Here is a 22,603-nt window from a genome sequence, read left to right on the forward strand (position 1 = left end):
ATGAATGGATGCACACCTTTTTCCCCACCTCTATCGATAAAATAATTTCATCATAACAACAATGACTGAATTTGTCGTACAAAAGTTTTACTGTGCATTCTGTCATTACGAAATAATGTGATAGTTATTTTACAATTTATATATATATATATACAGTACATGCATGTATATTTAATCGGCCTTCTTCCTCAAATAAAGGGGATGACGATGCATATTTAACAACCGCTGTCATAGTATGAATGAAGCCTGAGCTGGAATGTGACGCTAACTGGAGCTGGTTAGCTTTAGAAAACTCTGAGTAGATCTAGCTGGCTTTCATAGGGTACCCCTCAGGTAGGCCGTGAGCTACGAAAACAGAGGACAGCTTGGTAAACCCGGTAAATTGTGGGTAGTGGAGTCTTACTGTATCTCTTTGGTCCATCTTCCAGGCAGAAGGAGAGGGTCAGGGTGGCGTCCTCCTCAAAGAACTCCGTGGCAAACGCATCCCACCACAGACTGTCACTCTCCTGAATGAGAGAGAGAGAGAGTGAGAAGAAAGTTGATCAATAATTCAAACACTTCTAATATTAAGATATCAAAATAACAGATTGCAGACTATTTACACAGTCCCACAATCTCATTGCTCCATCTCAAGTACAAAAATGTACATTTTCACATCCGACAACCAACATATGTCACGCATCAACCCAGGACATCCGCCACTGTATACAACATCATGATATTGAAATTACTTTGTAAATACTGACAGGTTAAATGTTGCACCCTTTCACCTGTTCCTCTGGGGAACATGACACTGTCATTTACCAGATCATGTACCTTAACTGGGGACGACCCCGGCCTGACAAGTGATGTTGATTTCACCCGACATGTTATGACAGACCGAGAGGATTTCATTCGTCCCTCCGCTAGTCCCTCCCAGATGTTTACAATTATCCATGTCAACATCGCCTAGTGTCAAGTCCAATAAGTGCTGACCCCAAGGGACTTAATGTGCTTCATATCTGCAAGTCTGGGGCTAGGTGTGTCCGTGTGTGTGTGTGTGTGTGTGTGTGTGTGTGTGTGTGTGTGTGTGTGTGTGTGTGTGTGTGTGTGTGTGTGTGTGTGTGTGTGTGTGTGTGTGTGTGTGTGTGTGTGTGTGTGTGTGTGTGTGTGTGTGTGTGTGTGTGTGTGTGTGTGTGTGTGTGGAATAAGGAGGGCTAAGTGGGAAGGGAGTGGAGGAAGGAAAGGAACTAGACCACCTGAAGTTAATTTAGGAGGTGAATCAATATGTGCTCATGACCTGGGAAGAGGGCATCCGCTGGTCAAATATCATCAAAATCCCTGGGTTAGAGACTAGTGATAAGCCTATGATAAGGTACTTTAAGGGCTGGGATCAATTGCAGATTGAGGTAAACTGCACTGCTGGTTCATTGAGAATGTTAAGCTGTATTGGATGTGTTACAAATGTTGTAAGCAACACACCCTAAGGTGATCCTGGTGCAGACATTGTCATTGGATATTGACACAAAACCATACTAGAAGTGTAGTTTCCAACTTAACTCAGGGTCCCTTTTCAGGACCCTGTCTTTCAAAGATAATTCATAAAAATCCAAATAACTTCACAGATCCTTCAGGCTCATCCTGACATGACCCTCCAGCATGACAATGCCACCATCCATACTGCTCGTTCTGTGCGTGATTTCCTGCAAGACAGGAATGTCAGTGTTCTGCCATTGCCAGTGAAGAGCCTGGATCTCAATCCCATTGAGCAAGTCTGGGACCTGTTGGATTGGAGGGTGAGGGCTAAAGCCATTCCCCCCAAAAATGTCCGGGACCTTGCAGGTGCCTTGGTGGAAGAGTGGGGTAACATCTCACAGCAAGAACTGGCTAATCTGACGCAGTCCATGAGGAGGAGTTGCACTGCAGTACTTAATGCAGCTGGTGGCCACAGCATATACTGACTGTTACTTTTGATTTTGCCCCACCCCCCTTTGTTCAGGGACATATCATTGCATTTATGTTAGTCACATGTCTGTGGAACTTGTTCAGTTCATGTCTCAGTTGTTGAATCTTGCTGTGTTCATATAAATATTTACACATGTTAAGTTTGCTGAAAATAAACACAGTTGACACTGAGAGGACGTTTCTTTTTTTTTGCTGAGTTTATGAAAAACGATACTCATCTTCCAATTTCAAGTCAAATTTAGTTTATTGGTCGAGTACACAGTTTATCAGGTGTTATAGTGGGTGCAACAGAATGCTTATGTTACTATATAACGGCCGTCGTCGGTGGAATAAGGTGAGGACCAAGGTGCAGCGTGATAAGTGTTCATGATTTTTAATAGAATCAAAACTGAACACTAAACAAAATAACAACTAAGAAGACCCGAACAAACGAACCACAAAACAGAAAATACCCCCCCCCCCCCAAAAAAAGGCTACCTAAGTATGATTCTCAATCAGAGACAACTAACGACACCTGCCTCTGATTGAGAACCATACCAGGCCAAACTCAAAAACCAACATAGAAACACAAACATAGACTGCCCACCCCAACTCACGCCCTGACCATACTAAAACAAAAACAAAACAAAGGAACTAAGGTCAGAGCGTGACATACTAGCTCCTAACAATGCAGTAAATGCAGTAAAATGTCAAGTACACAAATAATACAAAAATATATAATAATCTTGAAATGCTGGAACAACATCGGAGTAGCAGCAATTCAAATGCAATCTACTGTATACCTATACACACCGGATGAATTTACACCATATATACTAAGAATGATATGTACAGAAGTAGATATAGTAGAGTGAGCTATGTCAAGAATGCAGTGTATAAATATGCAGTGTTTTATAAGTAAAATGTAATGTACAATTTCCGCATGGTCACATATTTTCACCACTGCAAATTTAGAGCACGCCAACTGTGTTTCTTCATTTTGACCCAGATACCCCCACTGCTGTACCATCACTGCCTTTTATCAGCACACATCAAAAGCTCAATGAGTCATGAACTGGGACTGTTAGTAGTGATTACTAACTCAACAGGAGTTTCTGCGTTGTGTGTAACTGGGCTAGTACCAGGCAACTGGCAGTGGATGGATTCTGCCAGGGGACAGGAGGACACCCACTGGGCACAGATGTCAGTTCAACATCTAGTTTTGATTTACATTTGGTATGGTTGTCAACTAACCTCCACTGGGACAGCACTGGATGAGCTGGTTGAGAAGTGTGTGTGCATGTCTGAGGAATGTGTGCACGTGAGAGAGCGCGAGAGATATTGCATGGATGTTTTTATTTGCATGGCTGTCCATTAATTTCTTGTATTTTTATGTGTGTGTGTAAGTGCATGAGTACGTGCATGTGTGTGTGTGTGTGCGTGTGTGTGTGTGTGTGTGTGTGTGTGTGTGTGTGTGTGTGTGTGTGTGTGTGTGTGTGTGTGTGTGTGTGTGTGTGTGTGTGTGTGTGTGTGTGTGTGTGTGTGTGTGTGTGTGTGTGTGTGTGTGTGTGTGTGTGTGTGTGAAAGAGAGAGAGAGAGACATTCTGATTTGTCACACTCACCAGGCTGAATGACCTCAGCAGATAATCCTGTCCTGTGAGGGGCCTCCAGGGAGTGGCAGTAAAGGCAAGGGTCAACAAGGCACTCTTTCCCTTCCTCTCTTTCCCTCTCCCTCCCTCCCTCTCTTTCCCTCTCTCTCTCTCTTTCCCTCTCCCTCTCTCTCTCTCTCTCTCTTTCATTCATTCACCTTCTCTCCTTCTCTCTGGCTTCACTTCCTCTCTCTCTCTCACATTCTATCTCGCTCCCTCTCTCGCTTTCTATCTCTCTCTCTCAACGACAAGCCTCTCCATTCAATAACACTTTCAGTATGGTCGGCTGTTTTAACTTAAACTTTATTGCAATTCAACAACATTTATGGTTTTCGTGTTGTAAATGGCTAAACAATGTATTACATTTCCATATACAGTTGAAGTTGGAAGTTTACATACACCTTAGCCAAATACATTAAAAACTCGCTCTTCAACCACTCCACAAATTTCTTGTTAACAAACTATAGTTTTGGCAAGTCGGTTAGGACATCTACTTTGTACAGGACACAAGTCGTTTTTCCAAGAATTGTTTACAGACAGATTATTTCACTTATAATTCACTGTATCACAATTACAGTGTGTCAGAGGTTTACATACACTAAGTTGACTGTGCCTTTAAATAGCTTGGGAATTTACATGTATTTGGCTAAGGTGTATGTAAACTTCCGACTTCAACTGTACATACACACAGTTGAAGTCGCAAGTTAACATACACCTTAGCCCAAAACATTTAAACTCAGTTTTTCACAATTCCTGACATTTAATCCTACTAAAAATTCCATGTCTTACGTCAGTTACGATCACCACTATATTTTAAGAATGTGAAATGTCAGAATAATAGTAGAGAGTAGGATTAATTTCAGCTTTTATTTATTTCATCACATTCCCAGTGGGTCAGAAGTTTACATTCCACTCAATTATTATTTGGTAGCATTGCCTTAAAACTGTTTAACTTAGGTCAAACGTTTCGGGTAGCCTTCCCACAATACGTTGGGTGAAATTTGCCCCATTCCTCCTGACAGAACTGGTGTAACTGAGTCAGGTTTGTAGGCCTCCTTGCTCGCAAGGATTTTCTATAGGATTGAGATCAGGGCTTTGTGATGGCCACTCTAATACCTTGACTTTGTTGTCCTTGCCACAACTTTGGAAGTATGCTTGGTGTCATTGTCCATTTGGAAGACCCATTTGCGACCAAGCTTCAACATCCTGACTGATGTCTTGAGATGTTGCTTCAATATATCCACATAATTTTCCTACCTTATGATGCCATCTATTTTTTGAAGTGCACCAGACCCTCCTGCAACAAAGCACCCCCACAACATGATGCTGCCACCCCCGTGCTTTGTGCCTGGGATGGTGTTCTTTGGCTTGCAAGCCTCCCCCTTTTTCCTCCAAACATAACCATGGTCATTATGGCCAAACAGTTCTATTTTTGTTTCATCAGACCAGAGGACATTTCTTCAAAAAGTCAGATCTTTGTCCCCATGTGCAGTTGCAAACCGTAGTCTGGCTTTTTTATGGCAGTTTTGGAGCAGTGGCAACTTCCTTGCTGAGCGGCCTTTCAGGTTATTCCGATAGAGGACTCGTTTTGCTGTGGATATAGATACTTTTGCAGCTGTTTCCTCCAGCATCTTCACAAGGTCCTTTGCAGTTGATTGATTTGCACTTTTCGCACCAAAGTACATTCTTCTCTAAGAGACAGAACGCGTCTCCTTCCTGAGCGGTATGACAGCTGCGTGGTCCCGTAGTGTTTATACTTGCGTACTATTGTTTGTACAGATGAACGTGGTACCTTCAAGCGTTTGGAAATTGCTCCCAAGGTTGAACCAGACTTGTGGAGGTCTACATTTTTTTCAGAGGACTTGGCTGATTTCTTTTGATTTTCCCATCAAAGAGGCACTGAGTTTGAAGGTAGGCCTTGAAATACATTCACAGGTACACTTCCAATTGACTCAAATTATGTCAATTAGCCTATCAGAAGCTTCTAAAGCCATGACATACTTTTCTGGAATTTTCCGAGCTGTCATTTTCCGAGGCACAGTCAACTTTGTGTATGCAAACCTCTGACCCACTGGAATTGTGATACAGTGAATTATAAGTGAAATAATCTGCCTGAAAACAATTCTTTGAAAAATGACTTGTGTCATTCACAAAGTAGATGTCCTAACCGACTTGTCAAAACTATAGTTTGTTAACAAGACATTTGTGGATTGGTTGAAAAATGAGTTTTAATGACTCCAACATAAGTGTATGTAAACGTCCGACTTCAACTGTAGAAGGTAAGCATTTTTTTAGGAGTAAAATGAGGTAGGAGTAGAACACGTAGACAATGATGTTTTCCTGTAGTGTGTCGATGAAAGGCATTGCTTAGTCTGTCTTCGTAACCTTTTCCCTTTGTCAAATAACAGGCAAGGGGATTTAATACATGTCAGATGTCCTATTCAATATAAACTTGTGGGATTACTAGTGGAAACATCCCTTCAACATCCTCTTACTTAAGGTCCTGCTACTTTACAGAATGGATCTCTATGTTAGTGAGTCAGTTTCGACTCAGTATGTTCCATTCAGGAGGTCCATTGACATTTTGCTCTGGCATTCAACCATACAATCAGGGCCTCTGTTTCAAGAAAGAGCAGAGTATTCGGCTGCTGCTTACATCACTGTAAGTACTGTACTGTATGTGCATGGCAGTGTTTCCCCTAGTTTGATTTCCAGGCGGGGCACAAAGGCCTCCAAAGCAGCATATAGGTCTTCTGATATCAAAATGTTGAATTGGAACCAAAATAATCATTTTTCCTGAAAATATGTTCAATTGCAATCCTCATGTGTATTGGTATAATACATAGACTGTGGTTGACTGTATACCGTAGTTCTGATTTATGTTAGATAGATACACTACCTAGTCAGGTCAGCTGCCTGAATGCAAATAAAACATTTATATTAACATTTTAGCAGACACTATTATCCAGAAGGTTCCTTGTTTAAGGGCACACTGACAGATTTTTCACCTAGTCAGCTATGGGATACGAACCAGCGACCTTTCACTTCATGGCCCAACCCCTTAACTGCTAGGCTATCTAGGCTAGAGCAGATGCCACCCGAACCGGATTTATATAAAACAATCAGCACTTGACAACTCTGCCACACTTCCCTCTTTCTCTTTAACATCTCTTCTAAATCTATCCCATGCAACAGCTCTCCAGACCAGCTTCCTCCTTCTCCACCTCCATGCATCGCTGGACAGGAGGGGAAACTCTCCACACACTCGTGTCATGCTTTCATTTACGCTACCTGACTTCCTGACTAGCTGACAAGCCAGCGGTGCTATGCAAGCTGGTGTCAACCACCACAGATCAGTGGCAAGCTGCAGGGACCTCAGGTGAAATAACACAGCAGGTTATCCTCCCTGACGCCTGCCACTGCCAGCCAATAAAGCCCTATTGATTTGAACAGATAGTTCCCGTCTAGAGGGATTTATCAGATTTGTCAATTGGAGTGGGTGATAGTGTGTGTGTGTGTTTATTTAATTTCTTTAATTAACTAGGCATGTCAGCTAAGAACAAATTCTTATTTACAATGACGGCCTACCAAAAGCAAATGGCCTCCTGCGGGGACATGGGCTGGGATAAAAAATATATATACAGTGCCTTGCGAAAGTATTCGGCCCCCTTGAACTTTGCGACCTTTTGCCACATTTTAGGCTTCAAACATAAAGATATAAAACTGTATTTTCAAATCAGAAACTGAAAAATTGGTCGTTTAAAATTATTCAGCCCCCTTAATACTTTGTAGCGCCACCTTTTGCTGCGATTACAGCTGTAAGTCGCTTGGGGTATGTCTCTATCAGTTTTGCACATCGAGAGACTGAAATGTTTTCCCATTCCTCCTTGCAAAACAGCTCGTGCTCAGTGAGGTTGGATGGAGAGCATTTGTGAACAGCAGTTTTCAGTTCTTTCCACATATTCTCGATTGTATTCAGGTCTGGACTTTGACTTGGCCATTCTAACACCTGGATATGTTTATTTTTGAACCATTCCATTGTAGATTTTGCTTTATGTTTTGGATCATTGTCTTGTTGGAAGACAAATCTCCGTCCCAGTCTCAGGTCTTTTGCAGACTCCATCAGGTTTTCTTCCAGAATGGTCCTGTATGTGGCTCCATACATCTTCCCATCAATTTTAACCATCTTCCCTGTCCCTGCTGAAGAAAAGCAGGCCCAAACCATGATGCTGCCACCACCATGTTTGACAGTGGGGATGTTGTGTTCAGGGTGATGAGCTGTGTTGCTTTTACGCCAAACATAACGTTTTGCATTGTTGCCAAATGTAACGGCGTTCGTCTGTTGAATGAAGAGAGTCGGACCGAAATGCAGCATGTATGTTACTCATGACTTTAATGAAATAACGCGGTACATGAAATAACTGATACTAACTACAAAAACAACAGAACGGAACGTGAAAGTAATTACAGCCTATCTGGTGACTACAACACAGAGACAGGAACAAACACCCACCAAATACAAAGCGAAACTATGGCTCCCTAAATACGGTTCCCAATCAGAGACAACGAAGATCACCTGACTCTGATTGAGAATCGCCTCAGGCAGCCAAGCCTATACAACACCCTTAATTAGCCGCGATCCCAAATAATACAAACCCCAATACGAAACACAACATATAAACCCATGTCACACCCTGGCCTACCCAAACATATAACAAAAACACAAAATACAATGACAAAGGCGTGACACCAAAAAGTTCAATTTTGGTTTCATCTGACCAGAGCACCTTCTTCCACATGTTTGGTGTGTCTCCCAGGTGGCTTGTGGCAAACTTTAAACTACACTTTTTTATGGATATCTTTAAGAAATGGCTTTCTTCTTGCCACTCTTCCATAAAGGCCAGATTTGTGCAATATACGACTTATTGTTGTCCTATGAACAGAGTCTCCCACCTCAGCTGTAGATCTCTGCAGTTCATCCAGAGTGATCATGGGCCTCTTGGCTGCATCTCTGATCAGTCTTCTCCTTGTATGAGCTGAAAGTTTAGAGGGACGGCCAGGTCTTGGTAGATTTGCAGTGGTCTGATACTCCTTCCATTTCAATATTATCGCTTGCACAGTGCTCCTTGGGATGTTTAAAGCTTGGGAAATATTTTTGTATCCAAATCCGGCTTTAAACTTCTTCACAACAGTATCTCGGACCTGCCTGGTGTGTTCCTTGTTCTTCATGATGCTCTCTGCGCTTTTAACGGACCTCTGAGACTATCACAGTGCAGGTGCATTTATACGGTGACTTGATTACACACAGGTGGATTGTATTTATCATCATTAGTCATTTAGGTCAACATTGGATCATTCAAAGATCCTCACTGAACTTCTGGAGAGAGTTTGCTGCACTGAAAGTAAAGGGGCTGAATAATTTTGCACGTCCAATTTTTCAGTTTTTGATTTGTTAAAAAAGTTTGAAATATCCAATAAATGTCTTTCCACTTCATGATTGTGTCCCACTTGTTGTTGATTCTTCACAAAAAAATACAGTTTTATATCTTTATGTTTGAAGCTGTGTGGCAAAAGGTCGCAAAGTTCAAGGGGGCCGAATACTTTCGCAAGACACTGTATATAAATATAGGACAAAACACACATCATGACAAGAGAGACACCATAACACTACATAAAGAGAGACCTAAGACAACACAGCATGGTAGAAACACATGACAACACAGCATGGTAGCAACACAAAACATGGTACAAAGATTATTGGGCACAGACAACAGCACAACGGGCAAGAAGGTGTGTGTGTGTGTGTCTGTGTGGTGGGGGTGGGGGGGTGTTTGCGTGTGTGTGTGTGTGGTAGTGTGTGGAGGTGGGGGGGTGTTTGCGTGCGTGCGTGCCTGCCTGCGTGTGCGTGTGTGCGTGTGCGTGTGCGTGTGCGTGTGCGTGTGCGTGTGCGTGCGTGTGTGTGTGTGTGTGTGCGTGTGTGTGTGTGTGTGTGTGTGTGTGTGTGTGTGTGTGTGTGTGTGTGTGTGTGTGTGTGTGTGTGTGTGTGTGTGTGAAGCGACTAATCACATCACAGCGGGCCAAGCAGGCATGGATTTATGGGATAGCTAAAAGATTAGTGGGGCACCATAGTGAGGATTGTCTGTAAATAACAGTAGACTTGAGGCTCCTATTCACACACACTTATAAATAGATGACGCACACGCACACACACACAAAGTCACAAACACACAATGAGTGCATACACACACTCACTAACAGTAACACAGACAATTAGCACACACACACAGGCACACATACAACACTCCATGAAGTGAAGGACAATGTCAATACATTTCAATCTGATGCAATAATATTCCCAGCATGCTTAAGTTACGGGGTATTTTCTCCTTCTTCCGCTGGTCTATTGCACGAGAGTGGCCTCCTAGAGAGTGGGTGTGTCTGGGGCCTAACCTTGGTGAATTAACAACCTCTGCAATCCCATTGAAATAGTGAATGGATCAGACCCTGCATCTTTGACAATGAGAATTATACTGTAGAAGACCCTGGGGTTACGAAGTAGAATGGCTTAAGTGTCTGAAAGACACAGTCATGATGCAGAGAGAGCATACTGTATATGTGTATAACGTGTATATGAGTGAAGTGTATATGAGTGTAGGTGTGATGAGATACACACTATTCAAACTATGCATTATAATGCACAATTTAAGTACATTAAATTCAGTATGCAATGCTGATCTATTTTTCTAAATCTGTTTACTGTGGTACAAAGCAGTAAGTAAACATTAGGGATACCACCCTTGCATTATGCAAATGAGTGGAGATGAACGAAAGAAAAGCCGTGTCCTTGAAAAGCTACTGCCTTCACATGGCCACTGCCCACGATGCACCAGTGGGTCCTAGACAACACAACAGCATGCACAAATTGGACCAATAAACACGCAGCTGTTTGCCTCATCAAAATCAATGCCAGTTTTACTCATAACGCTTTGTGAGTATTGTGGTATCGTTGGTATAGTGTGTAGTTCATCAGCTGATTTCCTGAAACCAGAGTACATTTTTTTCATCAGTGAAGACGAGCGTAGTTGTTATGCCAATACATTTAACTCCAGATGTAACCTGTCTTTCGAAGTCTTTCCTATGTTTCTGGTGGAAATAGTCAACAATGTGGTTTTCTGACATTCTGAGAATTATAGCGCCTGTTCATTATATGGCCATTTGACATAATTGTTATCGGTATTTATCCCCTACTCATCTAATATGTCCGAGAGAATAATTAGCATTATACAATTGTATGCCATTAGCTAAAATTCAAAATTGTATGCCATTAGCTAAAATTCTAAATTGTATACAAAAACTCTAGTTAAAAGCATAGTGCATAGAATTTAAAAGGTATTGTCAGATATTACTCATACAAATCAGACAGTTTTTTTTACATGGATGAAACATTTGAGATAATATTAGACAAGTACTGGAAACAATAGAACACAATGGAAAATATGGTAAAACAAGCCTGGTATTCATAGCTGACTTTGAAAAGGCCTTTGATTAAGTACAACTGGAATGTATATATAAATGCCTGGAATATTTCAGTTTTGGAGAAACTGTTATAAAATGGGTTAAAGTTATGTATTATAACCCTAGGTGTAAAATAGTAAAAAATGGCTACTTCTCAGAAAGGATTCAACTGTAAAGAGGGGTAAAACAAGATTGTCTACTATCAGCATATCTATCTATTATGGCCATCGAAATATTAGCTATTAAAATCAGATCCAACAACAATATCAAGAGGCTAGAAATCCAGGGCTTAAAAACAAAGGTGTCATTGTACGGTGATGATTCGTGTTCTCTTTGAGATCCACAATTTTGAACCCTCCACGGCCTCATAGAGGAGCTAGATCATTTTTATAACCTCTCAGGATTACAACCAAATTATGAGAAGTGTAATATATTACGTATTGGATCACAAAATGTTTAAATTTTGACATTACCATGTAGTTTGCCAATAAAATGGTCTGATGGTGGACATACTCGGTATTCATATCCCAAAATAAATAAATAATCTCATTACAAAACATTTTTATAGAAAGTTAGCAAAAATAAATAAGTTATTGCGACCATGGAAAGGAAAAAATATATTTAACAAGATATTTAATATCTGTCTATTTGTGGAAAAATCACAGTGATGAACTCTTTAGTCATATCCCAGTTGACCTATTTGCTTATGGCCTTGCCTACACCTAGCGACTTGTTAAAAAAATAATATGAACAATGCTTGTCATCAAGGCAAAGGGTGGCTATTTTGAAGAATCTCAAATCTAAAATATATTTAGATTTGTTGAACACTCTTTTGGTTTCTATATGATTCCATATATTTACATTTACATTTAAATCATTTAGCAGACGCTCTTATCCAGAGCGACTTACAAATTGGTGCATTCACCTTATGACATCCAGTGGAACAGTCACTTTACAATAGTGCATCTAAATCTTAAAAGGGGGGGGTGAGAGGGATTACTTATCCTATCCTAGGTATTCCTTAAAGAGGTGGGGTTTCAGGTGTCTCCGGAAGGTGGTGATTGACTCCGCTGTCCTGGAGTCGTGAGGGAGTTTGTTCCACCATTGGGGGGCCAGAGCAGCGAACAGTTTTGACTGGGCTGAGCGGGAACTGTACTTCCTCAGTGGTAGGGAGGCGAGCAGGCCAGAGGTGGATGAACGCAGTGCCCTTGTTTGGGTGTAGGGCCTGATCAGAGCCTGGAGGTACTGAGGTTTCCCTCACAGCTCCGTAGGCAAGCACCATGGTCTTGTAGCGGATGCGAGCTTCAACTGGAAGCCAGTGGAGAGAGCGGAGGAGCGGGGTGACGTGAGAGAACTTGGGAAGGTTGAACACCAGACGGGCTGCGGCGTTCTGGATGAGTTGTAGGGGTTATATGTGTTATTTCATAGTTTCAATGTCTTCACTATTATTCTACAATGTAAAAAATAGTTTAAATAAATATATATATATATATAAAGTTTGGGGTCACTTAGAAATGTAAAAAAAAAAGTAAATTTCTTTGTCCATTAAAATAACAAATTGATCAGAAATACAGTGCAGACATTGTTAATGTTGTAAATGACTATTGTAGCTAGAAATGGTAGATTTTTAATGGAATATCTACATAGGCGTACAGAGGCCAAATAACCTCAACCATCTCTCCTGTGTTCCAATGGCACATTTTGTTTATAATTTTAAAAGGCTAATTGATCTTTAGAAACCCATTTTGAAATTATGTTAGCACAGCTGAAAGCTCTTGTGCTGATTAAAGGAGCAATTAACTGGCCTTCTTTAGACTAGTTGAATATCTGGAGCATCAGTATTTGTGGGTTCAATTACAGGCTCAAAATGGCCAGAAACAACAAACGAAATTGGGAAGAAACTGAAGATCTGGTACAACACTGTGTACTACTCAACAGTGAAGAGGCGACTCCGGGATGCTGGCTTTCTAGGCAGAGTTCCTCTGTCCAGTGTCTGTGTTCTTTTGCCCGTCTTAATCTTATTTTTATTGGCCAGTCTGAGTTATGGCTTTTTCTTTGCAACTCTACCTAGAAGGCCAGCATCCCGGAGTCGCCTCTTCACTATTGACGTTGAGACTGGTGTTTGCGGGTACTACTTAATGACACCAGTTGAGGACCTGTGAGGAGTCTGTTTCTCAAACTAGGCCCTCTAATGCACTTGTCCTCTTGCTCAGTTGTGCACCGGGGCCTCCCACTCCTCTTTCTATTCTGGTTAAAGACAGTTTGCGTTGTTCTGTGAAGGGAGTAGTACACAGTGTTGTACCAAATATTCAGTTTCTTGGCAATTTCTCGCATGGAATAGCCTTCATTTCTCAGAAGAAGAATAGACTGATGAATTTCAGAAGAACGTTATTTGTTTCTGGCCATTTTGAGCCTGTAATCGAACCCACAAATGCTGATGCTCCAGATACTCAACTAGTCTAAAGAAGGCCAGTTTCATTACTGCTTTAATCGGCAGAACAGTTTTCAGTTGTGCTAACATAATTGCAAAAGGGTTTTCTAATGATCAATTAGCCTTTCAAAATGATAAACTTGGATTAGCTAACACAATTGGAACACAGGAGTGATGGTTGCTGATAATGGGCCTCTGTACGGCTGTGGAGGCCCATTCTTTCAATAACATGGACATTTCTAAGTGACCCCAAACTTTTGAACGGTAGTGTATATATATTTACAAAAAAAATATGGGGAATTGGAAATCATGCAGACAATTACATTGATGGAAGCCACAATGTATCTGCAATATTAAAGTTAATCTACCCACTTTAAAAAAACACACACAAAGAAAATGACATAGAAGGAATCTATTAGGGACAGCTATGTCTGTGGTCTATGTGGCATCAGCAATACAAGCCATGATAATAAAACATCCATATTCACTATGATCATGAAGTACAGAATTTCATAAATAAAAAATAAAAAAACATGAACAGGAAGTGAGTGGAATAAGTTCCTGTGTCTCATCTGTTATCTGTGCAACACTGTACCCTGGAAGGAACTATGGGAACTGTGGGAAAGTGGCAGGAAAAAGGTGGGACCATTGTCCAAGCTTCCTGCTGGCCGGACCAACACCTCATTGTTTGGGCCAAAGATGTTTTTTTTTTGGAGTTAGACATGTGAACATCCTCTAACAACATCTGATGATAACTAAATTGACTAGCATCAGACCTGGGTTCAAATATTTGCAAACACTTTATCTGTGCTTATTTGATCTTGCCTGGCATAAAGAACCAATAGAATAGTCCCAATTCGGCAAACCCCACCCATCTAGCACTTCAGGCAGGCTAAAGCAAACGGCCAAATCATTTGAAAGATTTTAAATAGTATTTGAACCCAGGTCTGATTGATTAGCACAATTGTTGGAAACAGAGCAAATCAAGTTTGATAGGCACTGTTTGATAGGCAAGTTTGATAGGCACTGTCTACATTTAAATAACTGTTCATGTTATCTACTTTTGGCCAGCTAATAGCCTAACCACCAATCAACCAACATTATGGACTAAATGTTAAAATCCAGGATAGTTTTTCTGTGACAATATAGGTCAAATGAAGTTGCAACACCTGTAGGTACCGTAGGACCTACCAAGGATGGGATTTTGTGTCTGTTTCATGCACTGCTTAAATCACGGAGTAAGTTTTCCACATACTGGTGATTCTCTTGCATGGCTAAGGATGAAGGGATCTAACTCTGATAGAAGGTGGAATGTCATTCCCAGATGGGGGCAGTGCAGTGTACAGTTTCCTTGAGCAATGGACTGACAACAGTCACTTAACGTTCAGTTCCACATTGACCAGTATCCCCCACTCCTGGGCTCTTCATGTAGATCTGAGAAGTATAAGCAATATGGTAATAATCCCAATTTGCCCTCTGATAGACCGGGAGGGGTGGATTTTTGCCTTAACGCTTATACAGTAGCCAATCCGATCAGATCTACACAAATGCCTAGGGGTTGGGAAAAGGGGGGCTAGGGACAAGGGGTTGATTTTGGAACAGGCCACCTGATTACATACAAAATAGACAGTCAGTCAGTCACCCAGAGGTCAGCCAATGAAAGAGTAAATTATCAGATTCCGCCAAACTAAACACAATCCACCTCAGGAGAGCTAAGGTTCGGGCACACCGGCTAAATCCAGGTGAGTATTTTAACTTCCCATTACTGCTTTTCAACCTGAGCACATCAGATAATGCTGGCCGATGTTAATCTACGTAGCCCCCTCCATTAAAGTGCTATTGTCTCCCCTCTCTCTCTCTCTCTCTCTCTCTCTCTCTCTCTCTCTCTCTCTCTCTCTCTCTCTCTCTCTCTCCTCTCTCTCTCTCCCTCCTCCCTCCATCCCTCCCTCCCTCCCTCCCTCCCTCTCAGTTTCTCGCTCGCAGCGTTATGCTTTATCCCTCGCTCTCCTGCTGAATATCAACAAAGTTTATGCTAATGTGCTTACAGCGGCTGAGGTCGAGCAGGCCCCTCCTCTGAATGGTAATCCGACTCCGCATTTGCATATCCGCTTAAGTGTCAGATTCCCCCACAACCCCTAAATCACAGCAGAGGGGTGTGCGTATGTTTATGTGAGTGTGTGTAGAGGCTTCATACGAGGGTCGGTAGCCATAATCAATGCGGTCGAACCTCGCGGTCCGTACGCACACGGTCACATAAGAATCAAAATCTGTTTTGATTGTAGGTCAGAAGAGGTTCGCTGAGTAAAATGAAACGTAATAGGACAATGGCGAGCCATGTGTTGAAAACATATGGCATGTCAAGTGATGTGTTTTAATCGTTAGTGAACTTACATCTTTCATAGTGTATTCCTAGTACAGTAGTTTACAGTTAGTGGTTCAAAGGTGATCATGATGAAGGCCACACACAGAGTTTATGATTGTAAGATGATACAATAGAAATTGTAAGCTTACTATGGCTTGTTGATATTTACTCAAATCCAAGTACGTTTTATATGACTGAACCTGAACCGGATTACCGAGAAAATATCAGGGTTGAAAAACATCAATATTATAATTGCGATATACAGCATTGAACAGTTGGGCAGCATGTATTAGTTAAGAGTCATAACGGCTGTACGATAAGATGTCATAAGGATTGCCATCTCAAAAGGTGAACCTTCACAGGTTCATTTTTAATAGGCTAACATTTTTAGCAACATGCTCGAGAAACTGAACTTCACTTAAAATATCACTTCAGGTGACAAATAGTTTATATGACCTTCAACATATAGCATAACCCAATGTTTACTCCATCAGTGACCTTAACATATGCATACAGTAGCATCGATATTCATCCAGAAAAATACCATTGTTTACCTAGAAAACAACACAACAACGTGTACTTGTATAAAACAGCTTCGTCACCGAAAACAGATTAGGTTGAAAGACTCTGCGATTGCGATTCCGTATTGCTTCCGGAACACATAGTAACACTGCAGCGTATGTTGTTCTCTGGGCCAAACTATTCTCATCAGCTGGACAGGGCATGGACATTAGTGACTCATATTAGTTGACTTGCCTGCCAACAACAACTTAATGTAAAAACTAGACTTGAAATGGCATATATTATAATTCCCAGCTCCCAAGTTCAGTGTTTATTTTGCTGCTGTGTCTGGGGTTTGGTACCTCCAACAACAAACATTAAATACACACCCATAAATAAATGTAAATGCAGACCCATCAACATGGTTTCTCTCTGGTAGTGAAATATTTCATAATGTATTGCATCCCTGAATATTTATTTACATTTTCTAAATATAAAAGGCAGTAGATAAAAAAAGTTTACCTGATTTTTTCCTATACAAGCCAATATATCGTCCTAGTATTGAATAGTGGTTGGCATGATTCAACAGCCATACACTTACTAATATAACTGACTGCTAGGAAAATGGCATACCTGTGCTGAAAAGATAACCCGCCAAAAAATGAGCCCATCAAATGGGCCCCTATGGGCCCTGGTCAAAAGTATTGCACTATGAATGAAATATGGCATCATTTAGGATGAATAACAAGTCCAACACAGCTATTCAGCTATTTTCATTTGATGGAGTCCAAGTTGCTCTTTTAAAAAGTCACATTTTCTACTTCCTGTTTTGGAACAACATAGGATAGTATAACATTGTTACTTACAGTACCAGTCAAAAGTTTGGACAAACCTACTCATTGCAGGGTTTTTCTTTATTTGTAATATTTTCTACATTGTAGAATAACTGTGAAGACATCAAAACTGTGAAACAACACATATGGAATAATGTAGTAACCAACAAAGTGTTAAACAAATCAAAATATATTTTATATTTGAGATTCTTCAAAGTAGCCACCCTTTGCCTTGATGACAGCTTCGCACACTCTTGGCATTCTCCCAACCAGCTTCATGAGGTAGTCACCTGGAATGCATTTCAGTTAACAGGTGTGCCTTGTTAAAAGTTAATTTGGAGAATTTATTTCCTTCTTAACGCGTTTGAACCAATCAGTTGTGTGGTGACAAGGTAGGGTTGGTATACAGAAGATAGCCCTATTTGGTAAAAGACCAGGCCCATAATATGCCAACAGCTCAAATAAGCAAAGAGAAATGACAATCCATCATTACTTTAAGACATGAAGGTCAGTCATTACGGAAATTTTCAAGAAAGTTTCTTTCAAGTGCAGTCGCAAAAACCATCAAGCGCTATGATGAAACTGGCTTTCATGAGGACCACCACAGGAAAGGAAGACCCAGAGTTACCTCTGCTGCAGAGGATAAGTTAATTTGAGTTATCAGCCTCAGAATTTGCTGCCAAATAATTGCTTCACAAAGTTCAAGTAACAGACACATCTCAACATCAACTGTTTAGAGGAGGCTGCTTGAATCAGGCCTTCATGGTCAAATTTCTGCAAAGAAACCACTACTAAAGGACCAATAAGAAGAAGAGACTTGCTTGGGCCAAGAAATACGAGCACTGGTGAAAATCTGTCCTTTGGTCTGTTGAGTCCAAATTTGACATTTTTGGTTATAACCGCCGTGTCTTTGTGAGAAGCAGAGTAGGTGAACGGATGATCTTCACATGTGTGAGATCATGGAGGAGGAGATGTGATGGTGTGGGGGTGCTTTGCTGGTGACACTGTCAGTGATTTATTTAGAATTCAAGGCACACATAACCAACATTGCTTCCACAGCATTCTGCAGCAATACGCCATCCCATCAGGTTTGCGCATAGCGGGACTATCATTTGTTTTTCAACAGGACAATGATCCAACACACCTCCAGGCTGTGTAAGGGCTATTTGACGAGGAAGGAGAGTGATGGAGTGCTGCATCAGATGACCTGGCCTCCACGATCACCCAACCTCAACCCAATTGAGATGGTTTGGAATAAGTTGGACCGCAGAGTGAAGGAAAGGCAGTCAACAAGTGCTCAGCCTATGTGGGAACTCCTTCAAGACTGTTGGAAACGCCATTCCTTATGAAGCTGGATGAGAGAATGCCAAGAGTGTGCAAAGCTGTCATCAAGGCAAAGTGTGGCTACTTTGAAGAATCTCAAATATAAATACATTTTTAACTGTTTAACACTTTTTTGGTTACTACATGATTCCAAATGGATTATTTCATAGTTTTGAGGTCTTCGCTATTATTCTACATGGTAGAAAATAATACAAATAATGAAAAACCCTTGAATGAATTGGTGGGTCCAAACATTTGACTGGTATTGTATTTTGCATATGGATATTCTGGTGATCCTGCATTGTATAGTCCTGTATGGTCCTGTTTCTGCTGGTATTTACCTGATATTTACTCAGAAATGTATGGCTAAAGGTGGTGCGTTCTGTTACTTATTTCTACATAGTATCAACTGGTACCATTTTTAACAAATACCAGGGAAATAACTGAATGAAAACAGAATTAGCAATATAATTGTTATCTTCGCTGCAGTTCAATGATAGGGCCAATTGAACAGACTTTGGGACAACATCAAGTCAGCCAGGCACCAGTTGAATAATCAAAGGATTCACTCTGCTATTTGTTGTTGTGGATATTGTGGAGGACTCTTCCAAAGGCAGGATACCAAACACTAACAAGACTTTGGCTACGTTCCAAATGCCACCCTAGTTCTTATACAGGGTACTACTTTTAACCAGGGCACACAGACCTGGTATAGGGGTGCCATTTGGAATGCAAACTTGGTGTCTGCAATGTTTTTCTCAGACTACATAGCCAAGAATAGTTTTAAGGTAGATTGAATCCACCTTTCCCGCATGCTTTCATTACAGCCGGATGTCATTTACAACATGCATAGAATTTTCCGTTTTGATAGCCATGCACTTAATGTATAATTAATTACAATATAATTTCTGTAGGCCAATGGAACATCTGGATGGAAACCAAACATGGAAAGGTTCCGTATTGAATTCCAATCAGATATAATTAACCATTGCCAATATTTACAGCGTTAACAATACCCAGGTAACAATAGTGAAGATTCAATCTGTTCACATGGATCATTCTATTTCAAAAACAAATGACATTCAAGGCCAAGTAATACTGAGATGAATATCATGAATAAAGTCCTTTAGTGTTCATGAACAACCAAAACATTTTCTGCCTCTTTTTTTGGTGGCGGTTGAGAGATTCAAAATAATAATTCCATTGTAAAAACGAATGAAAACAAAATGCTATTAACCACCAGCATGGCTGGAAGGATGGCTATAATGGCAGTAAATTGGTGGAGTGTATGGTCGGTTGCTGGGAGTTGTTGCCGGCATGGTATCTGCGGTACAGGAGTGGAAGTCCACGAGGGTTTGGACTACTCCTGTTGAATAATGAATGAATGTTGTGCCATGGCATCTCTGCAACATTGCCTTGGCCTTGTACTGTACTGTACTAACTTCAAATCTACTGTACAGTACAGTAGAGTACTGCATTGTACTGATCTATACTTTACTACTCTACTTTATTGTACTATACTGAACTATGCTGATCAGATTTGGAAGGACCAGATTTCAATGTCCGTGGACGTCTGGTGTCGGTCGGTGCTCATTGGGTAAGAGGGCTGGATACAGTAAAAGGAAAGAGAGGGGGCTCATGGGTAGGTGTCAGTAAGAGCCGGGAGAGTTACATTAACTGGAGAGAGGAAGGGGGGGTTGCCCATTCTTGCTATGACCACAACGAGACAGAAAGAGAAAGAACACCAGTTATGAGCAGAACATAACAGTTTGCCAGTGGAAAGGAGGACCAACTGTGGTTTGCGACGACTATGTACTCCCATTGTAGCCAGTTCAGTTGCAGTCATTCTGTTACAGGTTTTTAGGTCATTCTGTTACCGATTTGGTAACTTCATTATGTATTTAATCACTTAATAAATCATAAACCAAACTGTTATCAGTAAGAACACTATAACTACATTCACTGGTAGGTCTACCTTTACTTGTTACTTCTGTGAACTTTCATTATCCTCCCTCCTCATGAGGGAGAGAAATGAGAAAATACAGTATCTTAAAGACGTGGGTTTTAGATAACAGAATGACAAGACACTCAACAATATTACAAAAAGGCAAATCATTTCTGCAAAACTAAATATAAAATGTTGATATTAGTGGGAAGGGGTCTTCAACATTATTGTGTTTTGATGTATTTCTAATAGCTTTTAAGACTTTTTCTGCTAGATGTTTCCTAAGAGCTATTTTTTTCTCCATACGTTTGACAAAAAATCTAAGCCTTCGCTTTTTCAACATTTTTAGGATGGAAAATGGTTGAAAAAAAATGTATATATGCCTACGTTTCTCAAAAACGTTCATTTGATACGAAATTTGATGTGCTCCTATGAACTTCACATGTTGGTGCTTATGGGGCTTTTTGCCCTATAACATTTTTGGAGGGGATTACTGTGCCATAACAAAAAATACACCTCACAGAAGTTAATCTTAATAGGTATCTTAAAATAGCACTGTTTACTGCGATTGTTCATCAATATTGGCAAACATCCCATGTATGATTTTTTAAAACAAATTAATCAAATTGATTTTAAAAAACTATTTCTAAATACATGTAACCATCAATCTGTATCAATCTGTCATGTTCAATACTTGAGAATGCTATAGACTGACCCAATCAGAAACCCAAGGTCACACACCTGATAGTCAAGTTACATCCTTCTTACATGTTCTGAAACACTGAAACACTTTTTCCTGGATGCACTTGAATAGATTTTTTGACAGATAAAGACAACTGACTTACCTGACAAACTAAAATAACAAACTTTTGTTGTTACTAATGATTTATAATTGTTTGTGTTCCAGGCTGGTATTTCAAACAAAGTATCTTACAATGGCAATGAAACCAAAACTTACTGAACTGAACACATTTTCTTGCTCAGTCATGTTTAACATGATCGCATATCCAAACAATGAACAATTCTTCTTGAAAATATATATATTTTTGTCAAATGTTCTGTCCTTTAACCATGCAATTTAGGAGGAAAAACAACTCCACTTAATATAGGCTATGACATACTGTACTTGGAAGGTTAGGCACATGTGCAACATGAACACATCTGTATACAAATGTAACCACTTTCCAGGTTAAACCACTGAGCCGACCCAAACACACATACATTTATCCCTGAAAACAAACATCCTAACACCTTCAAATAACGGCGCAACCCCGTTATTTTCCTGAACCCTGTGCCGTTACATAGGGTCCTATACTGTGCAGAACTCACCTCAGTGCGAGATTGTAGTCGTTTGTTCATCTCGTAGATCCTATACTCGGGTTGGACCATGTAGGGCGAATGCCTTCTGTAGAAGGGTCCGAATGGGGAGGAATAGAACGGGTCGTGGGGAGGGTTCGACATGTTGAGTTCTTGCCGCGGTTACAAGCTGCAGAGCGCAATATCAACATCCACGCAACGCACATGGAGTGCGACGCTCTTAACGACGCCGTGGAACCAGCCGCTATACAAGGCTGAGCTACTCTGCACGTTGGGCTGACTAGTTCGCTGCTATAGCCGGGAGGTGACGGTGGGGGGGGGGGGGGGTCTGAAAGGCAGGGTAGGAGGGAGGGAGCGAATGTTCATTGGACGGGTTTGAGAGCTGCATGGCTCCAGTATAAGGGTCGTTACCTGCTTCTATCATTGTTTTGGATTCGACCCAAGTTGTATTCAGCAGTTTTTGTTTTCGGGGACTTTTCTTTGTTACCAGTATTTTCAAGCCCTTATAAAGCCATGTCTGATTTAGAGCAGTTCATTTAATAATTTCACACTGCACATCCAACAAATTCTCTTCACTGACAATGTAACCCAAAGAGTTGTTAAACCTAAACTGCAAATACATATCTCGATTAAGTAGGCAAACATGATAACTGAATAACCCACAATAGATGGAATATACTTTTATCTCCCTCACCAACTTCAAAATTTTACCTACCTCATCCCTATACTGTTTTTGTTTATTTACTTTTCTGCTCTTTTGCACACCAACCTGTACATGACCATCTGATCATTTATCACTCCAGT

The 22,603-nt window shown here is 40.8% G+C and overlaps 1 protein-coding gene across 6 annotated transcripts in view; it reads right to left on the bottom strand.

The window, feature by feature from the left end:
* The window catches only part of LOC124011106 (LIM domain-binding protein 2), a 106,177-nt gene extending 84,094 nt beyond the window's left edge, over nt 1-22,083 (bottom strand). For all 6 annotated transcript variants that reach the window (XM_046324135.1, XM_046324134.1, XM_046324133.1 and 3 more), the window contains exons 1-2: nt 21,812-22,083; nt 404-506 (exon numbers count right to left, since the gene is read on the bottom strand). In XM_046324135.1, the coding sequence (XP_046180091.1) occupies nt 404-506; nt 21,812-21,943 (235 nt within the window). In that variant the 5' untranslated portion in view covers nt 21,944-22,083. The remainder of the gene's footprint in view (nt 1-403; nt 507-21,811) is intronic.
* Nucleotides 22,084-22,603: the final 520 nt, after the last annotated feature.

The sequence above is a fragment of the Oncorhynchus gorbuscha genome, linkage group LG23, assembly GCF_021184085.1.
Source record: "Oncorhynchus gorbuscha isolate QuinsamMale2020 ecotype Even-year linkage group LG23, OgorEven_v1.0, whole genome shotgun sequence".
NCBI lineage: Eukaryota > Metazoa > Chordata > Actinopteri > Salmoniformes > Salmonidae > Oncorhynchus > Oncorhynchus gorbuscha.